Below are 792 nucleotides of genomic sequence, written 5' to 3' on the forward strand. Positions count from 1 at the left end.
TTAAGTGGCTTACCCATCGAACCGTAATCCTCTCATCATGAGGTCTCTTGGCTTCTACTGGTCGACGGCCTGTGAGTATTTCCACAAGCAAAATCCCGAACGAGTAAACATCGCTTTTTGCAGTGAGCTGATAAGTCCTCATGTACTCAGGATCTAGGTAACCAACTGTTCCTTTCACTTGTGTTAAAATGTGGGTCTGGTTCGAGTCAGTAGGACCGCCTCTTGCAAACCCAAAGTCTGCCACTTTGGCTCTCATGCTATCCGTGAGGAGAATGTTGGAGGATTTTATGTCACGGTGTATTATCTGTCTTTCTGTTTCAAATACAGAGAAAACAAAAACATCATATAGTCTTGAATAAGATCCTTACAATATTTATTTATAGTTTTGTAATAAGGAAAACAATCATTAAGCACAACATTCTCTACCTGCATATGAATGGAGATAAGTCAATCCATGGCAGACATCAATCACAATCTCCAACCTTTGATTGAAATTAAGTTTGGTTCCACTAGTACCTGCAATAATAACAAAAATGAGCCTTTGTTGTTTTATATTTATACGTTTTTTATAGCCGGGACAAGCTCGGGCAAATGTAAATAAGTTCTTACTTTGAATATAATTTAACATTAAATTCAAAAAAAAAAATAAGTTCTTACCATCCAAATGTTCCCGGAGTGTACCATTTCTGACATACTCGGTTATGATAAGCCGCTCGTCTCCTTTATCAACGTAGCCAAGAAGCTTCACTAGATTTCGATGGCCTATTTTGGACAAAAGGTCAACTTCACTTT

The 792-nt window shown here is 37.9% G+C and overlaps 1 protein-coding gene across 1 annotated transcript in view; it reads right to left on the bottom strand.

The window, feature by feature from the left end:
- Nucleotides 1-792, bottom strand: part of LOC104700073 (calmodulin-binding receptor-like cytoplasmic kinase 3) — a gene marked incomplete in the record, with an annotated part of 5,669 nt that overhangs the window by 1,033 nt on the left and 3,844 nt on the right. Inside the window, 1 exon segment of the mRNA XM_019229018.1 lies at nucleotides 14-312. Coding sequence (XP_019084563.1) covers nucleotides 14-312 — 299 coding nt within the window.

Source organism: Camelina sativa, chromosome 1 (genome assembly GCF_000633955.1).
Source record: "Camelina sativa cultivar DH55 chromosome 1, Cs, whole genome shotgun sequence".
NCBI lineage: Eukaryota > Viridiplantae > Streptophyta > Magnoliopsida > Brassicales > Brassicaceae > Camelina > Camelina sativa.